This window comes from Scomber scombrus, chromosome 15 (assembly GCF_963691925.1).
Source record: "Scomber scombrus chromosome 15, fScoSco1.1, whole genome shotgun sequence".
In the NCBI taxonomy this organism is placed as follows: Eukaryota; Metazoa; Chordata; class Actinopteri; order Scombriformes; family Scombridae; genus Scomber; species Scomber scombrus.
Window position 1 is genome coordinate 14,306,991 of NC_084984.1, and position 20,368 is coordinate 14,327,358.

A 20,368-nucleotide genomic window follows, 5' to 3' on the forward strand; every position below is an offset into this window, starting at 1 on the left:
ATAGATAGATAGGTACATAGATGTATAGATAGGTACATGGAAAGATAGGTACATAGATAGATTGATGCATCAACAGATAGATTGATAGACACCTTCATAATCCCAAAGCTGTGTGTGCACTTTTGTACCTCATGCTTTTAAGTTCTTTATGTGGGTCCTATCTCTTTAATATTTTACAGCTTGATAACTCCTCCCTCTTCTTCCTGCTCTCAAACACAACGTTTCCTTGTTCCCTCCCCTTCAGATCTACAGTTGGATGGATGGGTGTAACCAACATGTGGTGAAGTGCAGGGAGCTGTCAGCCTCATGTTGTTTAGATCAGGGCTCAAACTAGTTTCACTTCTGAGAAAGTGAAACTCAGACACTCATTGTGACAGAGAGCTGAAATGGCGCAGAAAGGAGATCAGCTGGACCGGGAAACCTTCTCTTGTTCCATCTGTTTGGATCTACTGAAGGATCCAGTGACTATTCCCTGTGGACACAGCTACTGCATGAGCTGTATTAAAAACTATTGGGATGGAGAGGATGAGAAGAAGATCTACAGCTGTCCTCAGTGCAGACAGACCTTCACACCGAGGCCTGTCCTGATGAAAAACACCATGTTAGCAGCATTAGAGGAGCAGCTGAAGAAGACTGGACTCCAAGCTGCTCCTGCTGATCACTGCTATGCTGGACCTGAAGATGTGGCCTGTGATGTCTGCACTGGGAGGAAGCTGAAAGCCTCCAAGTCCTGTCTGGTGTGTCTGGCCTCTTACTGTAAGAATCACCTCCAGCCTCATTATGATGCAGCTCCATTAAAGAAACACAAGATGGTCGAGCCCTCGAAGAAGCTCCAGGAGAACATCTGCTCTCGTCATGATGAGGTGATGAAGATATTCTGCCGCACTGATCAGCAGAATATCTGTTATCCCTGCTCTGTGGATGAACATAAAGGCCACGACACAGTCTAGGCTGCAGCAGAAAGGACTGAGAGGCAGAGAGAGCTTGAGGTGAGTCGACTAAACATCCAGCAGAGAATCCAGGACAGAGAGAAAGATGTGAAGCTGCTTCAACAGGAGGTGGAGGCCATCAGTCGCTCTGCTGATAAAGCAGAGGAGGACAGTGAGAAGATCTTCACTGAGCAGATCCGTCTCCTCCAGAAAAGAAGCTCTGATGTGAAGCAGCAGATCAGATCCCAGCAGGAAACTGAAGTGAGTCGAGTCAAAGAGCTTCAGGAGAAGCTGCAGCAGGAGATCACTGAGCTGAAGAGGAAAGACGATGAACTGAAGCAGCTCTCACACACAGAGGATCACGACCAGTTTCTACACAACTACCCGTCACTGTCACAACCTACAGAGTCATCCAGCATCTATATCCGTCCTCTCAGATACTTTGAGGATGTGACAGCAGCTGTTTCAAAGCTCAGAGATAAACTACAGGACATCCTGAGGGACAAATGGACAAACATCTCACTGACAGAGACTGAAGTGAAGTTTTTACGGTCAGAAGCAGAGCCCAAGACCAGAGCTGTGTTCTTAAAATATTCATGTGAAATCACTCTGGATCCAAACACAGTAAACACACGATTGTTATTATCTGAGGGGAACAGAAAAGTAGAAGTCACGAGAAAACAACTGTATTATTGTAGTCACGCAGACAGATTCACTGGATGGTATCAGGTCCTGAGTAGAGAGAGTCTGACTGGACGTCATTACTTGGAGGTGGAGTGGAGAGGAGGAGGAGTTTATGTAGCAGTCACATACAAGAATATCAGCAGAGTAGGATGGTCAAATGAATGTGCATTTGGATGTAATGACAAATTTTGGGCTTTAGATTGTAACACTTACAGTTATAATTTTTGGTTCAACAACATTAAAACTCCCGTCTCAGGTCTTCGTTCCTCCAGAGTCGGAGTGTACCTGGATCACAGAGCAGGTATTCTGTCCTTCTACAGCGTCTCTGAAACCATGACTCTCCTCCACAGAATCCAGACCACATTCACTCAGCCGCTCCATGCTGGACTTCATGTTGGTTATAAATATGGAGACACAGCTAAGTTATGTAAACTCAAATAGAGTTTACACAACTCTATTTGAATGTAGCTCTTTATTTAAGGAATAGTTCAGTATTTTGAACTCTGGGCCCAAACTAAACATTTTCAGTCATTATCGCTATCAGTAGCAATCAGAACTTGTCATTTTTGGCCCAGAGTTCAAAATATTGGATGATTTTATAAGTATTTCTACATTATTCCTTTGTAATTTCACATAAAAACCAATATTTTAACAATAAAACACTTCATACAATTATATAAAATATCTGCTCAATACTGTACATAACCTTGATTGCCTTTAGTAACTATTTTTCATGTATTCTGACACACTATGCTTGTTTTTTTTTACTGTCAAATGAACATTTCTGTTCATTTTTTGTTGTGCCTCTGTTTCATTTAATGTATTTATTACATGTTTATAATTTCCATAACAGCTTTGCATAATACACAAAATGTACAGAGATTAACATAAAGGATATTGTTTTTCATGTATTTTGACTGAATATGTATTTTTTCCAGCAGTTTAATGCACATTTATCAAAAATAATGATTAAAAATGTTGACCGTAAAACTTACTTTGTATTCTTACAGTTTGTTACATGTAATTTTGTGTTACAACATTAAAATTAACATTACAATCCAATTACTTGTTATCAATGAATTGTAAACTATTTTGATAATCGACTACTCACTTTGAGTCAATTCTAATTCCTGTTTCTAAAATGTGAATATTTCCTGGTTTCTTTAAACTGCTTATCTTGGGTTGTGGAGTGTTGAACAAAACAAAACATTTTAAGTTGCATTTTTCACGACTCGACTACATGATTAAGAAAATAATCAAAAGATTAATCAGTAATGAATATCATGATTAGTTACAGCTCTAAATGTATTTATTTAAAAAAAACCTATTCATCCTGAGGGCTGGTGTATAAACTGATACATGACAAGAGATGAAGACAGGTCACCCATTTTAAATGATTATGGAAGTAAATAATACCTACCACCAGATGGAAACAAAAGTCAACAAACTTTCAGAAGGGGTACAAAGTCTTTATTCACAGACAGCAACAATATGTAGTACAGTTCAGAAATGCAAAACAAAGCTCAAATACAATGTAATGAATGAATATTGAAATGATTACTTTGATATAACGACAATCCATTATTTATATATCTAAAAAAATAATCCACCACTACCTTACCATTTGGATAATTTAACTTCCAGCCACCAAGTACAATCAATAACACATGATACATCTGATGCTCCTTCTTAAAGGGTAATTGTTTCCCAAAAGCATCATTACTGAAGACTCTTAGATATAATCATGGTAATAATGATTAACTCCTCAATACTCAAAAATAATCTGCACGAGGAACTGAAAATCTATATTCTTAAGTATATACTGTATACTTCTACTACATTATTACATATTATTAACTACATTACATGTTTAATTATTTAGTAATTATTTAATTTAGAAAGTAAAACTGAACCAAAATTAATTAAACAATTAATCTGACAGGTTGTGTCACCATTGTCCTCCTCTTCCTCTTGTTCTGTTTAAAGTGTGTATATTGTTTTCCACACACTTACATACAGACAGTTAATATGGAAATGATGGGAAAGTAATTATGAAAGTTATAGAAACAGCCACAGCTTAATTTTAGTTTGAATATAAGCTTTAGAGTAATGCATGTAGAAGCACTCTTAACATCTTAGATCGATTGTTATTGCTATTGGTTTTGGTAATGTTTCTCTAGCAGGAAGAGACTCATACATCCTACAGAGAACACAGAGACACTGAAGAACCAGGCCAAAATCCAAACCCTGGATACAGAGGCTCCGTGAATGTGGTGTTGAAGGTGTGGAGGTGGATCAGCGTGTCAGAGGAGACTCTGTAGAAGGACAGAGTACCAGCAGGCAAGTCCACATACACTGCTACTCTGTGAGAGGCAGAGGAGGAGGAAGAGGAGGGGGTGTCGGAGGAAGAGGAGGTGACCGTTCCTTTCATGTTGTGACAGACAGAGTAACCATCATTAGAGCAAATCAGACTCCAGGACTGATCATTCCACCCAAACCAGCAGTCATTATTGCGGCCTTTCCTTCTGATTCCTCTGTAAGTCACTGATACATCCACCTCTTTTGTCGTCTCGACCTCCAAGTAACAGCGACCAGTCAGACCATCTCTACACAGCAGCTGAGGCCAGTAGTCAAATCTGTCTGGATGGTCAGGATATGGCTGATCCTCCTCCACATAGGTCACCTTCCTATTGTTGTCAGACAGTTTGATTTTTGTGTTTGCATTGTTTGGGTCCAGTGTGAGTTCACAGGAATCTGATGAAGAGAACAAGACACAACAATACAGCCACAGTTATTGATCTATCACCCTTTTTGATGACATCATCATCATCATCCCTTTTTAAGATGTGTAAGGGTTACGTCACACTTTATAGTTTGTTTTTAGATAGCTTTGTTTTCAGGAATCACATGAAAAACACACTTACACTTCCTCAGACCTGGAGTCACCCATTGGCTTCCAGCGGGTTGCAGCCTGAATGAAAGGAGAAAAAGGGTCAGAGCAGCATGTTCTCTTTCAGCATGCAAACATGGACATTAAATTGCTCTATTCTACTGTTTTTCACTCTATTCAAACATGGGGAGGCCTGTCAAACTTTCATCCAATCTACATCCAGTTTCTCAATCCTTCTGAAACCCTACCTGAATATAGTCAGGTTTAACTTCCAACATTTTCAGGAAACTTAGAAATAACAAAAACTCAATGATTCATTTGAGATATGTGGTCAGCTCTGACTCTCCGTACCTGAGAGTGTCCAGCCTCCAGTTTGGATCCTCCAGTCCAGCAGAAAGCAGCTCATCTCCTGAGTCTCCAGGATGATTATAGCTCAGGTCCAACACTTTCAGGTGAGAGGGGTTGGAGCTCAGAGCTGAAGCCAGAGAGGCACAGCCTTCATGTGTGATCAGACATCCTGACAGGCTGCAAAAACACAACACGCACAGACAATCTGATGCAGTCAGATACAACAACAAACTGTCTCCAAACTAACTGACTAAAAGATTAAGTGAATCAGGGACTTCTAGAAAGTTGACCATCCAGACCGATGGGAAAAGTCACCAGCTGAGGGATGATTCAGCAGTATGACTTTACCTCGTCATTGTGATCTAAATGTTAAAAAAACATTTAAAGTCCGTGTAAAGTAAGAATAAATATGTGTTCTGAGTTTGACATACCACAGAAAAGTGTGTTGTTAACCACCCTGCCAAATTTGAATGATTAAAAAAATCGCCAAATATATGAAATAAGGCTTCAAAGTTGTGTAAAAATCAGCCTCTTTCTCTTCTCCCAAACGCTGTGGGGGTGCCCGCTGAGTCCGCTGAAACCCCTACCAAGTGTCACCTGGCAATCAAAGTCACCACCTCTACCAGAAACATGGACGCTAGGTGTGAGAGCTTTCTGCCGCTAACTCAGCTGCTAGCTCGGTGGCTAACTCGGCTCCTAGCTCGGCGGCTAGCTCAGCGGCTAACTCAGCTAACTGGCTAACTGTAGACAGTAAACATGTATTTATACCTCTTCAGCAGCAGGGACGCGGCTGTGATTTTCAGACCCGCCCACTAAATCCTGAACACAGAAATCTTGAAACACAGTTTGTGAAGCCTAGCTCCACAACTCAAATCTAAATGGTTGAAATGCTTTTTACACCTTTTTTAGAAATACATTTATGACCTATTTAATGTGTTTAGAAGAAAATGTCTGAATTCACTTTACATGGTCTTTAAATTGAATTGAAATTGACAGAGGCAACTAGTCTGCTCTTCAGCCTGAAACTGGTGGTTGAAGAGCCCCTCGTGAATAATTGACCGTCTAGGTACAAAGCGTTTTAGACACATTTTAAAGAAATGTTTAAGATATTAAATTGTCATCTGTTGGACAGGTTGATAAACCCTAACCTGAGAGTTTCCAGTGTACAGTGTGGATTCTTCAGTCCAGAAGAAAGCCGCTTCACTCCAGAGTCCTGCAGGTTGTTGTCACTCAGGTCCAGCTCTCTCAAACTAGTGGACTGGGAGCTGAGAACTGAGGCCAGAGCTGCACAGCTTCTCTCTGAGAGGTTACAGCCACTCAGCCTGGAGAGGAAATAACATTTAACAAAACAAGTAAGAAGTTATTAATTCAGTTGAAAAGATGGTGGCATATTTAAATTATGATGAATAAATCCAAGTGTCTCTGTACTTACAGAACTTTGTTGGAAGCTTTGACCACTGGTAGGAGCCTCAGAAGAGCCTCTTCTGAAGTAGAGTATTTCTTTAGGTCAATCCAGATCTTTTTCTGATGACAGTAAGATGAAAACCAGAGCTGACCACTGAGCAGGAGATAGTTTATCTGTGGAGAGACTTCCTGATCTCAGGTACGGTTGGATTTCTTCCTCGAGAGAACGATCATTCAACTCATTCCTACAGTGGAACAGATTGATGCTTCTTTCTGCAGAGAGACTCTCACTGATCTTCTTCTTGATGTACTTGATTGTTTCATGATTGGTCTGTGAGCTACTTCCTGTCTGTGTCAGCAGACCTTGTAGGAGAGTCTGATTGGTCTGCAGTGAAAGACCCAGAAGGAAGCGGAGGAACAAGTCCAGGTGTCCATTTGGACTCTGTAAGGCCTCGTCCACAGCACTCTGGTATAGATGTGTTTTGTAGATTCTTGTTTAGTTTCAGATTTCTGGAATGTTGTTTGTTTGACTGTCAGCAGATTGACTCCAGAGCTGATGAATGTCAGATGGACATGAAGAGCAGCCAGAAACTCCAGAACGCTCAGATGGACAAAGCAGAACACTGTGTCCTGGTACAGCCCTCTCTCCTCTTTAAAGATCTGTGTGAACACTCCTGAGCACACTGAGGCTGCTCTGATATCAATACCACACTCTGTCAGGTCTGATTCATAGAAGATCAGGTTGCCTTTCTGCAGCTGCTCAAAAGCCAGTTTTCCCAGAGACTCAATCATCTTCCTGCTCTCTGGACTCCAGTGTGGATCTGTCTCAGCTCCTCCATCATACTTGATGTTCTTCAGTTTTGCCTGAACTACCAGGAAGTGGATGTATATCTCAGTCAGGGTCTTGGGCAGCTCTCCTGCCCCTCTGCTTTTCAACACATCCTCCAGAACTGTAGCAGTGATCCAGCAGAAGACTGGCATGTGGCACATGATGTGGAGGCTTCGTGATGTCTTGATGTGGGAGATGATGGTGCTTGCAAGCGTCTTATCTCTGAATCTCTTCCAGAAGTACTCCATCTTCTGTGGGTCAGTGAACCCTCTGACCTCTGTCACCATGTCGACACAACCAGGAGGGATCTGATTGGTTGCTGCAGGTTGTGTGGTTATCCAGATGCGAGCAGAGGGAAGCAGTTTCCCCTTGATGAGGTTTGTCAGGAGCACATCCACTGAGGTGGACTCTGTAACAGCAGTCAGGATCTCGTTGTTGTGGAAGTCCAGAGGAAACCGACACTTATCCAGGCCGTCAAAGATGAACACAACCGGGAACTCTTCAAAGTTACAGATTCCTGCTTCTTTGGTTTCAGGAAAGAAGTGATGAACAAGTTCCACCAAGCTGAACTTTTTCTCTTTCAGCACATTGAGCTCTCTGAAAGTGAATGGAAATGTGAAGTGTATATCCTGGTTGGCTTTGTCTTCAGCCCAGTCCAGAGTGAACTTCTGTGTTAAGACTGTTTTCCCAATGCCAGCCACTCCCTTTGTCATCACTGTTCTGCTTGGTTTGTCTCTTCCAGGTGAGGCTTTAAAGATCTCCTCATGTGTGATTGTTGTTTCTGGTCTGTCTGGTCTCCAGGACGCTGTTTCAATCTGTCTGACCTCATGTTCATCATTTACCTCTGCAGTCCCTCCCTCTATGATGTAGAGCTCAGTGTAGATCTGATTCGGAACGGTTGGGTTTCCTGCTTTAAAAATTCCCTCAAACACCAACTGGAATTTCTTCTTCAGGTTAGACCTGAGTTTGGACTGACACACTGGAGTAGGAGTTTCTAAAATAACGCACAAGAAATAAGGTCAAATTAAAAAAAGTTTAATTGACAAAGAAAATCTAACAATTTAATCCCCATAAACATTATGTTAAATCTTTATAGAAATCCTCTTACTTCTTTGCAGATGGGCAGCCAGCTCCTCCTGCTTCATTCTCCTCAGAAAGTTTAGTGTGATCTTAAGAAATGCCTCTATATTGCTCCTCCTCTGCTCTTCCTCCTCACTGTCCTCACTTTGACTTTTTAAGCATTCTGGGTAATCTGAACTCAGAACCTTTTGAATCTTCATCAGCTCGTTCTTCACAAAAGTGACAATGTTCTCCTCCAGCAGCTGGAACAGAATAATATATGAATAACAAACTAAAATCGTTAAGCAATCATCAGCCAACATCATGTCGGACAGGCTGACAGGCCATTGGACTACATGTGTATACAATGTGCAGCACGAAGATTAGTGAGAACAGAATAGATGTAAAAGTAGTTGTTGTACATTTACAGACCATAAATACGGAGTCAAGGTGTGTTTGATGCTGCTGGGCAGACTGACCACGGGGATCCTCTGAGCTCTCCTGGTCCACTCTGTGAAGGAATCATGAAGGATGAGCTCATATAATGTCTGTCCACACAGAGATAAACACAAGCTAAAGATCCATCAAGTGATAATTGGATGTAAACAGAGAATAAGATGACTCTCTGTAGTGGTAAAGCTTTACTAGTCCTGAGAATCAACAACTCAATCTGTTTGTTTCTTTCAGCTCAGTGTTTTGCTTCATCAGTCAGTTTGGTTTAGTCCCAACACCTTTCACTCCACACATGGTCAATTGTCAATAAGCATGGCCTCAGTAACCGAGCTAAAGACTGAGCTTCAATCTACCAAAAACCTAATGAGAAAACTATGGAATGGCAGGAAACACTGTATTCCCATCTGGCCAATCTGGAACTAACTGGTTTCTCTGATAATTTGGACTACATATATAGGACTACAGCCCCTGTATATGCGCTGCTGAAAATGTTGGAACTAGTTGGTCAGCCTTGGTGAAAGGAGGAAGATGGATCTCTTTCCCACTGTTCAACCCAGTGGAGGTGGAATTTCCCCTTTCATTAGAGAACTGATTATTATGTATTTTACCACCAAACTATTGCTTTCAAGGTGTTAATCACAAAGGCTGGATTAATACACCCAGGGGCCCTTGGGCACTGAGACATCTATTCTCTATTCTGGTCATTTCTTATCATATGTTAAATGTTAGCAGCTTACATTGGAACAGAAAAACACATCAATTCATTTTCTTTGTGTTTTTGGTTTTGGAAAGGTATAAAAAAAGATAACCCTCATTATTCTCTGGACGTTGAGTAATGCTGTTATTATTAATTCAGTGTACACCTCTTCAGATATGAGGATATAAATATATGTTAAAGAGATTCATGTTGAAATCTATGTTGAAAAGAGATGAATTTAATTAAAGCTTTAATAAAAACATTTAAAACTAACTCAGTTACATTTTGAATTTTAATTACAGTTTACCTCTTTGCAGGAGATTGTCCTTTAAAATGAATGAAGCCATAATTTGGCTCATCACTCTTGAAGGACACACCGCTGAGTTCAGGTCCAGATTCAGATCCAGGTCCAGAAGCATCAGAGTCTGGTCTCCGATGCATCCTGATGGAAAAGAAACACTTATAGCTCTATTAGAGCTCACGTATTCAGTACCATTCTTTCTGGATAAAAACTTCATCAAAACATGGCATTTTGACTGTTTTAATATTAACAACAAACTGAAATTATTTCATTACAGATATTATGGATCAACTTACTCATATCAGAAGCTGAACTAATTACACTGATTAAGACTCACTCATATTGTCCAACTGCCCGATTTTAAAACTAAGAACAATTTACTTTTTTTCAGATGAATGTTGTTTAAAATCAGTTGTACAATGCTTTGACCCATCGCTCTTAAAGGACACACAGCTGTGTTCAGGTTCAGGCCCAGATCGAGCAAAGTCTGGTCTATGTCTGTCTGGGTTTCTACAAAACACACACAGAGCTTTGAGCGTGAATATTTATGGTGGTGTGTTGTGAGTGGAGAACAATCTTACAGTTAAAGATCTTCTCACCTCTGAGCTTTGGTCTGAAACTAATGTTCCACACACAGAAGGACACCCTCCTCCTCTCTGTCCTCACCCTGATTCATGCTGCTGAAGTCACCTCCAGTCTCAATTACTGTCTACCTTCATCGGGAAAGGAAACACAAATCATGCTTTACATCATTTCTCATTAGCTCATACTGTTATTGGCTATTATAGCCTATATCTGGTCCAGTGTGAATGCAGAAGACTTTCGTATATCTTTTTATTAATTTCTTCTTGGGCTCCAGTTCTAAATGTGTTCTTAAAAGCCTTGAATCTTTTACATTTTTAAAATGGGCCATTACAATTTCATAGCCTGCGCATCAAGATATTGTCTGTATTATATTTTAGGCAATATTGGTATTCAAATAATAAAATGTTTGGTCCATAATTTCCTTTGTTATATGTGTCACAGACTTTTGGTCCAATCCGTAGGCCAAATTAGGTAGAAATTCACCACAGAGAGCCAGTCAGGAAGATTTAGAAGAAAACTGCATGGCTTGTCACGAAATGCAGAGTAGGTAAACCCAAATGCAGGAGACTGCAGGTTGATAGAAGCTAGGGGGAAAAAGACACTTTATTGTAGGCCTGAGCAGGCAAAACAAAAACTGGCTGAGAAGCAAAACAAAATAGATGCAGGACAAGACTTGGACATGAATAGCCATAGATAAACAGGATCCAACAGCGAGGAACAGAAAACCAAGACAGGAATAAAACAGGAATTTAAACATAAACAAAGCTCAGGCCGATGAAGATGAAACAGGCTTTAAAATGATAAGTATCCGTACTGTGAAAGTTGATCAAATTCGACTGCTATGTTCTGCATGAAAGGGGCCCGCCTTGCATGTGATTGAGGTAAGATAAGGTACTAATATTCTGTACTAAAGTAGAAGTAAACTGGTAAAAGTAGAAGTACTGATTTAACTCCTCTACTCAAGTTAATGTAAGAAAGTACAGGCTCGACCTGATAACTCGACCAAATGAAAAAAGTTCTCACAAAATAGGATGTTTTCCTCTTTTGTTAACAACCTGCACAGAAAAATATCACTAAACACAATCTGGTTTTGCTGCATATTCAGACAGAATATATATAACTATATAATATGTATAATATAAATGTTAGGGTTGTTTTTTTTAATCACTCCTCACTGACTCACTCACTGTCACAGACTGCTGTTATAATCATGCTCTGTAAACTGTTCACAGTGCATTTGTTCATATATCAGGAGTCTTACTGCTGCTGTCATATATGTGCCTTGTAAGGTGTCCTTGAGTGCTTTGAAAGGCGCCTTTAAATAAAATGCATTATCATTATTATTATTATTATTATTATTATTATATTCCTGCACACATTGTTCCAGTAGCAGATGTTGATATGAGCAGTCGTCCAGGGTGGCATCTTACAGGGGGGCGACATGGAGCGCACACACCAAAAGGTTTTTTTAAAATTGGTTTTCTGTCACTTATTTGCACGTTGTGTCTTCTTTTTATAATGTCACCGCAGTAAAACAAGTAACAAGCCTGTTTTGATAATGTAAAGAGTAGAAAGTACAGATGTTTGTGTTCAAATGTAGGGAGTAAAAATAAAAAGTTGTCAGAACGTAAATACTCAAGTAAAGTACAGATATCTGAAATGTACAAATAATAAAACACAACAATAATAATAATAATATGCCAGCGTTGTTTATCCTACTATGTACTATCCAACTAGATTTATCTTAAAATAGTATTGAGAGTTCTCTAAAATTTCTGACAAAATAAAACATCACATACAAATATACAGCAAGAAAAAACTCAAGAAGAATTTTTTTTTTCTCTTAAAGAGAAAATGGAAAGTCTTAAACAAACTGAACTTACAATTAGCAGACGAAGAGATGGCAGATTCTCAATGTTTGGCAGAAAGATAAGTGTTATTATACCAATGGACCTTATCCTGCAATGAGTCAGGCCTCTACCGGTAGAGGAGGCGGGGGAGTTAGATGATATGTGAAGACCAGTCTGAAAACAATTGAGTTATTTTATTAAGAAAATACTCATAATCTGTGCTTAGAACTGCAGCTAACAATTACAAATATTCAAATATCTTGTTTTCTCCACAACCCAAAGATATTTGATTTACTGACATAGAGGACTAAAGAAACCAGAAAAATGTCACATATGAGAAAATGGAATCAGATCATTTAAATCAACAAGGAATCAGACAATCATCTATTTGTTGCAGCTTTGTCTGTGTTAATATTATTTATTTATTTCTCCACAGGGACAATGTACATCATTATACATTTTCAGAAAACTAAAAACGTAAACTCACCCAATTCCAGCCAAGGGCTGATTTCCATTGGAAAATTCCTAAAAAAAATTAACTACATTACACATAAACACACAATATAAGTCGTCCAGCGACACATTAAAATAGTATTGCACACTTAATGTTGCTTCAGTACATTGTTCTTGTTTAAGCTTTATACCCTGTTTCTAAGTGCAGCACTGACAGTCACTGAAAAAACAGAACTACTGTGTACTCTACAGTAACACGTGACTAATGTCTGTTTACTGTAGAGGAGTCTTGTTACAGGAAAAGCAGGGGCAATGTTCAACTTCTTATGATTCCTATGATTAATTTTGTGATTCTGATATCAAAAGACACACAGAAGAGTCACAACAATTTCTCTCATATAAATAGATTTATTTACAATATGTACACACAATAATAACAATGATGCAGTTTTCTGCATGCAAGTCTGATGGATTCTCTCTCAGTCTGATGATTGATAACAGTTGAATCAACTCAGCAAAGTCTTCATGTTTCCAGTGATGGTGCTTGATACAGTGATAACTGAAACAACTGTGACAGTCTACAGATCTTACAGAATGAAGAGGTGATCAATACTATTTGTGACAGGTCTGATCAGACCTCTGAGGACCCCATTAGCACCACATGATGATGTGAGGACAGGTGTGTCTGTAGGTCCACAGTCAGACAGTTGGTGGATGAAGGTTTAAATGGACAGAACGAGACACGTCACACAGATATGAGGAAGACAAAACCTGTTAGATGGAGACTGTTTAGACATCTTGACACAGAATGTGAGATGATTATAAAACTAATAACGTAATAATTGATGCTCCTATTTGACATTAAACGTAGTTTGTTCAGGACAATGGAAGCAGAAGTTATACTGACCTGAATGATTACGGCTGCAATAACTTATTTCACTATTTAAATATGAAACAATAAAAATCCTCTAATGACCCTCTTAGATAAAGGGGATCCTCCAGACAGACCTTGTTAGTCCTGATGGGTCTGATCAGAGGTTGATCTCCTCTCTCACACTCATCATGCTGGGTTCTCTCAGCTGAAAAGGTCAGAGGTCAGGTTGGATGTGCAGAGAAGAAGCAGCTTCATGGACACAGAAAGTAAAAAAGAAGCAGTGACAGACAGAGATATGCTCTCTGAGAAACACAACTTCTATACTACTCGATATATTAAATATCGATTTTCTGTCTCATCAGGATATTTAGTAAAACAAAGTCTGAAGGCAAAGTATAGTCTGAGACAGAAGACTACAGCTGCTGACAGTACAACGTAGAAATCGGTCCTTCCCCGACTCTCTGGTTGTGGACTCACAACAGGTTTCTGAGATTTGGGCTGATCAACAGCTGCTGTAAAGGACAGAAAAACATTTTTTTTTTGGAACTTTTATTCCACAAATTCTTTTATCATTTTTATCATTCAGCTCTCCTACTGGGACACTTCACACTGTTCATGTCCAAAATTAACATCTGGACTGTTTGGGTTTGAACTTGGTGATGTTTGTGTCCACAGACAGAATATTTTTAACAACACAGTGGCTGCTGAGTGCAACCACACTCATAGCGTTTTACATGTATTAAAAAGGCTTTCTGAGTTTTACTGAATCATCTTACCAGTGACATTGAGGTGGCATCTGTCAGAGCTCACACCATCATTTGTTTCCACCTCACACCAGTACAGACCCGATTCTTCAGTCCTGAGTCTGGACACATGAAGTCTGATTCTTCCTTCTCTGAGGGCGTCTTTGTCACTCTGAACTCGTCCTGCAAACTGTTCATCCTGAGACCTCAACACCATCATGTACATGATACAGGACTGAGTCCTTCTGATCAGTGAACAGTCGACAGTAGATGATCAGTGAGGTGGAGGAACTGTCAGGTTTGGTTGTAAACATCCATTCCAGTGTGATGTTGTGGTTCTCCTCTGCCTGATAGGAGGTCTGTTTCACTTTCACTACAAATGTTCCTGTTGAGGAGACAGAGAGGGAAAGTTTTTAAAAATACACCAGTAAAAAAGACCATGTTTGATATCAATAATAAATACAATCTAAGCGATAAATAAATATAAATCATCTTCTCAGCTGTAATGAAGAGTTTCTACTCGCTTCAATAGTTCAGTTGATGTTTTCAATGATATATTTTACAGCTAAAGTCATCAAATCTTTTGACCTTTTCTCTTTTTGGATGATGAAGTGAGGATGTAAACTAACCAGAGACACAGGAGGTCAGGCTGATGAGCAGAAGGATCCTGCAGATCATCTTCTCCCTGTGAGAGGAGACAGAGGAGAGGAGTCATGAACACATGAGGTCAAAGTTCAGTCATCACAGGTGTGAGAAGGAAAATCTACAACATCAAACCTCGATTCTCATGTCAGAAACAATGTGGACTACAACCACACACACATTAATCACTTCTATTGTAAATTACCGAGATATACTGTTTTTCTCTATACATTTAACACTTAAAAATCTTCAGTTTCCAAACTGCAGTTATTGCCAGGGGGAAAAAAGTAACATATTAATATATAAAACTGCTTAATGGGGACAATAAATATATATCAAATAAAATCATCATACAAATATTTTTCTATTGCTAATAACAGATTTGCAGGTGAAGCTGACATAAACACACAAGTGAGAAAACAACTTTTCTCTGTATGGATAATGAACTGAAGGTGGAGACTAACCACAGACAGAAAGATAGGAATAAAATGGAAATGGAAAACCACAAGAAACTGATTTAATCATCACAAAACTTTCTGAAGTTAATTCACCACTTATTCTCAGAAATTCTGATTTTTTTTTACCCCCGAAATACTAGCCCCTCATTCCCAGTTCAGTGTTTTATTGTTTTAAAAAAATATATAAATATTTCCCTAACACACCGTTACTTAACTTTTTTTTATAGACTAGCAGTGTATAAACCGTACATACAGTATGAAGTCTTACCGTTGCTGATGAGATGAGAGGGAAGACAGTCCCAAATTCAAAGTTCTCTTATCCAGCTTTAACTCCTGAAGAGTAAAACCTGTTGACTGATTTGTTTCACACATTCACGACACGAAATACTATTTCAGTCTTAATGTAAAAGCGATACTCGTCCTGCCACCTTCGTCTCAAAGCTTCTGATTAAATAGCGCTACGACTGCAGTTATGTCCGCCTGAAGGTACTATGTAGAACAATGGTCATCAGCACATGAATGGTTAAGGAGAATGTTATAATATCATTTCCGCGATCCAAAGTAGACTATTTGGAAATTGCAATGTTCTTGCTAACGGATTTCCGATGATCATAGAAACTTGAGGTTTATAGATAACTGTGCACATAACTTCAGTCGCAGTACAACATGTATTCTTTTATAATAGCAAACTGTAAACTACTAGAAACATTGTAGAGTTAGTGAAGAACAGTAGCAGTAATCACTGTGTATCACATAACATCTGTGGTGATTTACAACATATTTATTTAAACACATTGTATCAAGGCATGCTGGGAACTCAGTCCAACAATATGTATTCAGAAAGATTTTACATCATTTAATCAGTACCATTTTATTCCTATAATTGTGTTTTTATTATTTTCTCCATGTATGATGACCTTTTCTTGTATGTCTCTGTCAGTTTCAGTTGCAAATCCGTTGTTTGCAATGGAAGAAGAAAACTGCTTTGTATAATGATTTTATTTGATATTTATTTATTGTCCCCGTTAAGCAGTTTTATGTATTAGTATATTATGTTTTGATTATATTCTGGATAGGAACAACAATAGGAACTAACAATATCTCAGATGTTTGATGTGATTTTAGCTCTCCATTCAGAAGTTGATCTTATGACTCGTGTATCTCTCTCTGAGACGCACTAAGTGGAGGGTAACCTCCTCTGTTGAGTCACATAAAGGGTATTTCATCATTGTTGGCATACAGAATGAAAATAAATTATCTTTACTATGTTATATTCCTTGTGCAGGAAGTGTGACGCCTTATGTCATATTTGGTATAATCTAGGCCTACATATTTGTTGAGATTGTTAGTTTCAATTTAACGTTCACTGTTGAAAAGTCTTTTGGCGCCATCTAGTGACAAAATACATAACTGCACGTAAGAAACTGAAGATTTTTAAATTTAAAATGTATTCAGAGAAGAACTGTTTATTTCTGTAATTTACAATAGAAATGACAAATGTGTCTGTGGTTGTAGTCCACATTGTTTCTGATATGAGAATCGAGGTTTGATGTTGTAGATTTTCCTTCTCACACCTGTCATGACTGAACTTTGACCTCATGTGTTCATGACTCCTCTCCTCTGTCTCCTCTCACAGGGAGAAGATGATCTGCAGGATCCTTCTGCTCATCAGCCTGACCTCCTGTGTCTCTGGTTAGTTTACATCTTTGCTGTAATATCCATAAATATTAATAACAAAATAAATTTTCGGCCTCACTAACAGATTTTATGACCTTCGTGTTTAATCTTTGAGTGATAACATTGACAGAACTTATTAAAGGTTGTAAAAATGCCTTGTTGCAATTAGGAAGAGTGTTCTTTATTCAATTATTGCTCTTTTTTTGTTGTTGCCATTATTGTATTATGTATCAACTTTTCTATACTGCAGCATCTTTGAACTCTTTAGTTTTGTAGCCTCAGTTCTCAGTTTGTCTGGTCCTCACTTTCCCTCTCTGTCTCCTCAACAGGAACATTTGTAGTGAAAGTGGAGCTTTGTTGTTTTATTGTAATGTGCAGTTAAAACTGAGATTTACAGTCAGTTAGAAAGATCCACCAGGCATAGAAACTAATCATTATTCCATTCTCATAATATTCTGTGAAAACTCTGACCAATCATATCATTTGGTCCACTTTTACAGTCTCTACATTGACTTACATTCATTTCCTGGAGACTTAACCTGACCCTAACCATAACCTAACCCTTACTTTAACCACTGATTTAAAAAAATCTACATTTTACATTGGGACACAGCTTTTGTCCTTAATTGAACAAGCTGTCCCCAAATAAATGGCCTTGAGTCTGAAAGTGATTTAAGTCATACAAAACACATCACACACACACACACACACACACACACACACACACACACACACACACACACACACACACACACACACACACACACACACACACACACACACACACACACACACAATTTACACGTCATTGACCTTTAGCTCTCAGCATACACAGTCATGAATTTGGCATTTATCTGTCATTTTTCATTAACTATGTTTCTCTTTTTATGTTTTTTTCTACATTTCCTAAAATTTCACCATGAGTGAGTGAGTCTCACGTCTGCACCACTGGGTGACATGTTCCTTCATTATCAAGAGTTTGGTTACATTAGGTTTTTTTTAAGAAACGGCTCCAAAAACTGATAACAGTGATCATATTTCCAGACGCCACTAACTTGTTGTGTTTCATATCACAACCTTTAGACTTTGTACTTAAGTTATTTGAGAAACTTATAGAAGAGCAATAGAAGAACTACTCCAACTAAAACATGATCACTGTTAATAGTCTTTGGAGCCATTTCTAAAAAAAACCAAACATGACCAAACTCTTCAAAATGAAGGAACATGTCACCCAGTGCAGCGGTGTGGCTCATTGACGACCCTTTACATATTGTTCATATTCTGACTCATAATTAGTCTCTACATCAATTCACATTCATAAATTCCCCCCATCAGTCATTAATACATGTTCGATTGATTCTTAATGAAGCTGTCAGAGAGCAAACAGAGTGTTTATCTATTTATTTATAGAAAAAAATACATTCACAATCACTATTTTATGGTCCAGGAGAACATTTTATAGAATATGAAGAATACAACATGTTAATACTGGTCAAATGTGTACATTTGCATATACAAAAAAATGTGTATCATCTGCTCAAAAAAAAGAAGATAGATTTAATTTCCATTTTTGTATATTTAGGGTCACATTACGAAAAGTCCAACTAGAAGAAATGTATAAAGGGAGTTTTTACAGCTCTCAAATGTAAAAGAAATGGGTCAAATTTGACCATGAACAGTATTTAAGGGTTAATATTTTTTGGATAACAGAGAAATAAGATAAACCGTCTTCAGCTACACACAATACTTGTTAGTAGATCAATTCATTGTTGGTTTGGCTCTGCAGATGAGATTTTTTTTGACAATAAGAAAATATAAAAAATCGTGAGCCATATCCTTTAATCTAGGTTTTTTAAAATATGAAAAAGCTTGACTAGGAGAAAGCAGTGGTAAAAAGATGTAAAATTTAATTTAAAAGTTATATTTTTATTCAATTTTAAATGGTTATGTGTTTGTCCTTGTTTGATTTTAACCTTTGCAAATAAACAGAAACTTACATTTTCCCTCTTAAACTGAATAAAACATTTAAACATCAGGTGGATTATCTGGAAAATGCATTACCAGGAAGCTGAAGACAGATGTTTTCTGGGCTCATGAAAAGTTGACCCTCTTTTTGTTCATCGATTGTACTGAGCAAATTATTCATCTTGGATGAGTAAGATGAGGATGATTTATAAACCGTGAAGTTTTCCTGCTGTTTTTCTATTTTTTGGACACTGGTTTAGATTAAGCTGCCAGTTTGTAAAAGCTTAATTGCTTCTGTTCATCTATATAATTACACTCACATCCTCTCACTGCTGTCCTCTGTGCACTGCTCAGCATTACTAGCTCGTGGGCAGGCCGTCAGCTCCTCCTCCTCCTCCTCCCCTCTTCTTCTCTAACTACTGTACAAACACAACTTGAGTTTGATCCCTGAAGCATTTCTGCATCATTTGCAAATCTGATTGTATCACATCAAGCATCCATCCATCAGCTTGTTCTTACAGCGCAGTTTATCATGCTGAGTTAATGCAGACAGACAGTGCTGAGGAAGTTTTCAGCTGATATGCACATCTCTTCTTTGGCTTACATAAGTAATTATTTTGATGTTTTCATAACCAGAATTTCATTATGTAAATATGCAGAGGTGGCACTTTAACTTATTTCAAAGTACCAATACAGAAATATAAAAATACTGCATTACAAGTAAAAGTAAAAGGAAAAGTAAAAAGCATGAAAAATCCTGTTCATGTAAGTACGTATTATGAGCTTAATGCAGTTAAAGTATATAAGTAACAGTAGTAAAGTAACAGTAGTGGTTTGATCCCTTTGACTGATATATTATTATAAATGCTTGTTATTCCAGTGGTTCCCAACCTAGAGGTGGAGCCCCTCCAAAGGGTCAGCAGATAAATGTGAGGGGTGGTGAGATGATTAATGGGAGAGGAAAGAAGAAAAAACTAAGTTCTGATACACAAATGTGTTTTCAGTTTTTGGACTTTTTCTCTAATCTTTGATTTTTGCTGAAATATTGGATCATTTGAACATTTACTGAAATGAAACCATGTGAGAAGTTTAGAGGGAAAAATCACTATTTGGTGGAGCTGTTAACAACTCAGACATCTGAAATGTGAGCCGACTACACACTGCTTTTTGGTTTCATCTTTAACAATGTGTTGTATTTTAAAAGCTTGTTATATTATCCATTGTGTCAAATCTTCATCTGAAAAGTATTAGATATTCTGAAAAAGTAAAGATATTCAGTCTACAATAATATAAACAGTGTTTTATTTTAATTGTCTGTGCATCATTGTCCTGAAATGTTGTAATCCTGGTTCAACTATGTAAAGCACTTCCTAACTGTGTTTTGAAAAGTGCAGTAGGAATAAAGATTATTATAGTATTATTATTGTTGTTGTTTCAGCTTATTTTCCTGCATCACTTCCTGTTTGCTAGGCTTTCAGGACACTGTGAGGCCCAATCTAACGCCTGAACCGAGAACTGTTTATTCAT

The 20,368-nt window shown here is 38.2% G+C and overlaps 3 protein-coding genes and 1 long non-coding RNA gene across 4 annotated transcripts; 1 reads left to right on the forward strand and 3 right to left on the reverse strand.

The window, feature by feature from the left end:
• The first annotated feature begins 227 nt into the window (after positions 1–227).
• Positions 228–2,583, forward strand: LOC133995216 (E3 ubiquitin/ISG15 ligase TRIM25-like). The gene has a single exon (XM_062434549.1). The coding sequence runs from the start codon at positions 387–389 to the stop codon at positions 948–950; it is 564 nt and encodes a 187-aa protein (XP_062290533.1). The 5' UTR covers positions 228–386; the 3' UTR covers positions 951–2,583.
• A 1,230-nt stretch (positions 2,584–3,813) lies between these two features.
• LOC133995740 (E3 ubiquitin-protein ligase TRIM4-like) lies at positions 3,814–6,579 on the reverse strand. The gene is made up of 6 exons (XM_062435212.1): positions 6,547–6,579; positions 6,284–6,375; positions 6,000–6,173; positions 4,855–5,028; positions 4,538–4,584; positions 3,814–4,367 (listed from the first exon to the last, which is right to left on the reverse strand). The coding sequence occupies exons 1-6, from the start codon at positions 6,577–6,579 to the stop codon at positions 3,814–3,816; spliced, it is 1,074 nt and encodes a 357-aa protein (XP_062291196.1).
• A 246-nt stretch (positions 6,580–6,825) lies between these two features.
• LOC133995741 (protein NLRC3-like) lies at positions 6,826–9,734 on the reverse strand (the record flags this gene model as incomplete). Its single annotated transcript, XM_062435214.1, has 4 exons — positions 9,601–9,734; positions 8,576–8,654; positions 8,193–8,406; positions 6,826–8,063 (listed from the first exon to the last, which is right to left on the reverse strand). Coding segments are annotated over exons 1-4 (1,665 nt in total), but the record flags the coding sequence as incomplete, so codon positions are not given.
• Positions 9,735–13,798: 4,064 nt separating this feature from the next.
• LOC133995219 (uncharacterized) lies at positions 13,799–14,779 on the reverse strand. Its single transcript, XR_009927141.1, has 3 exons — positions 14,729–14,779; positions 14,133–14,484; positions 13,799–13,868 (listed from the first exon to the last, which is right to left on the reverse strand). It is a non-coding gene; the product is annotated as an uncharacterized LOC133995219 (long non-coding RNA).
• Positions 14,780–20,368: the final 5,589 nt, after the last annotated feature.